A 2239-nucleotide genomic window follows, 5' to 3' on the forward strand; every position below is an offset into this window, starting at 1 on the left:
AAAGTCGTGTGCTTTGGCCCTTTGACTTTTGGTTTATGTTTTTGTATGCCCTACATCCAGCTTGTATGTGAATAATCATTGGCTATCAGAGACTTTTTACATGAGGATCTTAATTATGATCATGTGATGTTAGATGCGTATGAAGCAGACATGGATGCGGTACACGATGCGGACAGTGTCCTGACTTACCTGCACGACCTAACCAGGATGGGAGCGGCCATGAGGAAGGTCCTGACACACTTTCTAACCAACCCACAAACTTACAAGAACTTCACTTACGGTATGACAGTCTAAATTTTTTTTACAAAGTTCAAATGTATTTTTGCTGATACAGTGAAACCTGCCTTAGGGTCACCTGATTATAGGGGCCACCTGGCCATTGCGGTCAGTTTTCGTCGGTCCCTTGGATTTTTCCCATTGACCTAAGCATTAAGAAATAGTCTATAGCGGTCACCTGTCGAATGCGGTCGCGGCCAGACGATTTTTGGTCCGGCCGCTATGCCAACACTGCCGATAGCGGTCACCGGGGCGGGTGGCCGGCCGTACTGTCTGTTGTTAAAACGCCGCGCTAAACCCACGCGGGGTTCAGTTTTTTTAATTTCTGCACTACATCAGCAAAATACTGGCTCAAATTGGACTATTTATGAAGGAAACATTCAGAATAAAGGAAGCATAATTTATACAAAATTATGTGATTTTATGCGAAGTGAATCCACCTAATTGTTGTTTCACGTGGCGTTTTTTCTCATCTCAGACTCTTTCACTCTACCCTTCTCTACATCGTTATTTCTGTGCAGACTGGAAGAATATATGGGTAGGTTTTACAAATAGACCGTCCGTTCATGTATCTGATGTTTTAGGTTCTTGAAATGCATGTACGCTGCCCCAATTTTCGTATTCCGCGGGCCAAAAAATCGAAATCGTCTGTGCGTATTTTTTCCAAGATGGCGTCGCTGCAGCGATGAACAAGGTCACTTGGGGTCAGTAGACGACTCCACTTTTACCAAGGTAAAATGTCGCAACAAGAATTCTGATTTGTAGCATAAAATACAGTGATTATGGTATGAAAACAATTAAAATCTATTGAATAAAAGTTATCTATAGAAAAACTAGACTAAGTTGAATTTTTGTTAAAGAAATAAGCCTACGTAGAGAAAGTTTTATTTCGACGTGACCATCTCGGCATAATGGCACATGCAGACAAGTCAAGCCGAGCTTTCGTGAATTTATCTGCATACAAAGGAAAGTTTTTGTGGCGATTTGATGCTTAGAAATGATTATGAGTTTGTGTTCAATAGTGATTGAAGGTCTAATCTTTGCCGACAACTAGCGGCATTTACAAGATTTGTCGATTCGATCGGTAAAGTTGCCAGTGACTCGCGCTGTGACCCAAGCTCAGATTGAGAAAAATGGCGGCGCTAGCTTCGTGTTCAGACAAATTAATTTTTTCTAACCATATAAAAGACAAGAGAACCAAGCAAATGTCTGTCAGTTTTGACTCAGACGTGCGATGGCGAAGGCTTCGACTCCCGATAGACACACATTGACCGTCGCTGCAGAAAATCGAGGTCATTCGGCGTTCTGAGAACGGCAAGTCGTCCCGTCAACTAGCGGCTGATTTCCGTCTTTATTATGTTTATTTATTGTCATGATTGACATACATTGTGTACATTTTCACTACTAGTATACAGAAGTAAGGGAACATCTACAGTGCTGTAGTAGCAGTGTAATGCAAATGTATTAAATATTTGATTAAACTGTTTTAAACTTTTTACTGTAAATGCATATGTCAATAAATATTCAGTATCTCACTTTCAGTGGAAGCTGAATGCCTTGTCACTTATTGGTTGTAATGAAATGTACCTTTTTGGCTGTACTGCCTATAGGGGCCACCTGCCCATAGGGGCCAAATTTGGTCAGTCCCTTGAGTGACCCCTATAGACAGGTTTCACTGTACTTGTTTGCAGGGACTTAAGTCATGAATGAACCTACGAGTGGAGATTTCCTTGATGTGTTTTAAGTATGGGGTTGAATTTTGATTCCAGTTCTAGTATATTTCAAAAGGTTCTTACTTGTTGCAATAGGAGCCTTTGTCCAACCGGCAGATCTATGTATGAGATTATCAATGATAAATAAAATTTTTTTCATCATTGTTTGCGCTTTCTTTCCAAGAGAATCATGCATTTGTTGTTGTTGTTGTTGTTGTCATTGCAGGGTCTACTCCATCAGTCCAGAAAAG

The 2239-nt window shown here is 40.8% G+C and overlaps 2 protein-coding genes across 2 annotated transcripts in view; one reads left to right on the forward strand and one right to left on the reverse strand.

The window, feature by feature from the left end:
• LOC118424537 (trichohyalin-like) overlaps positions 1-2239 on the reverse strand; it is a 565429-nt gene that overhangs the window by 437474 nt on the left and 125716 nt on the right. The gene's annotated exons all lie outside the window — the stretch shown is intronic.
• Positions 1-2239, forward strand: part of LOC118424364 (E3 ubiquitin-protein ligase UBR3-like) — a 41709-nt gene that overhangs the window by 6374 nt on the left and 33096 nt on the right. The window contains exons 4-5 of the mRNA XM_035832913.1: positions 134-280; positions 2215-2237. Of these exons, the coding sequence (XP_035688806.1) occupies positions 134-280; positions 2215-2237 (170 nt within the window). The remainder of the gene's footprint in view (positions 1-133; positions 281-2214; positions 2238-2239) is intronic.

The sequence above is a fragment of the Branchiostoma floridae genome, chromosome 10 (genome assembly GCF_000003815.2).
Source record: "Branchiostoma floridae strain S238N-H82 chromosome 10, Bfl_VNyyK, whole genome shotgun sequence".
NCBI classification, from domain to species: domain Eukaryota; kingdom Metazoa; phylum Chordata; class Leptocardii; order Amphioxiformes; family Branchiostomatidae; genus Branchiostoma; species Branchiostoma floridae.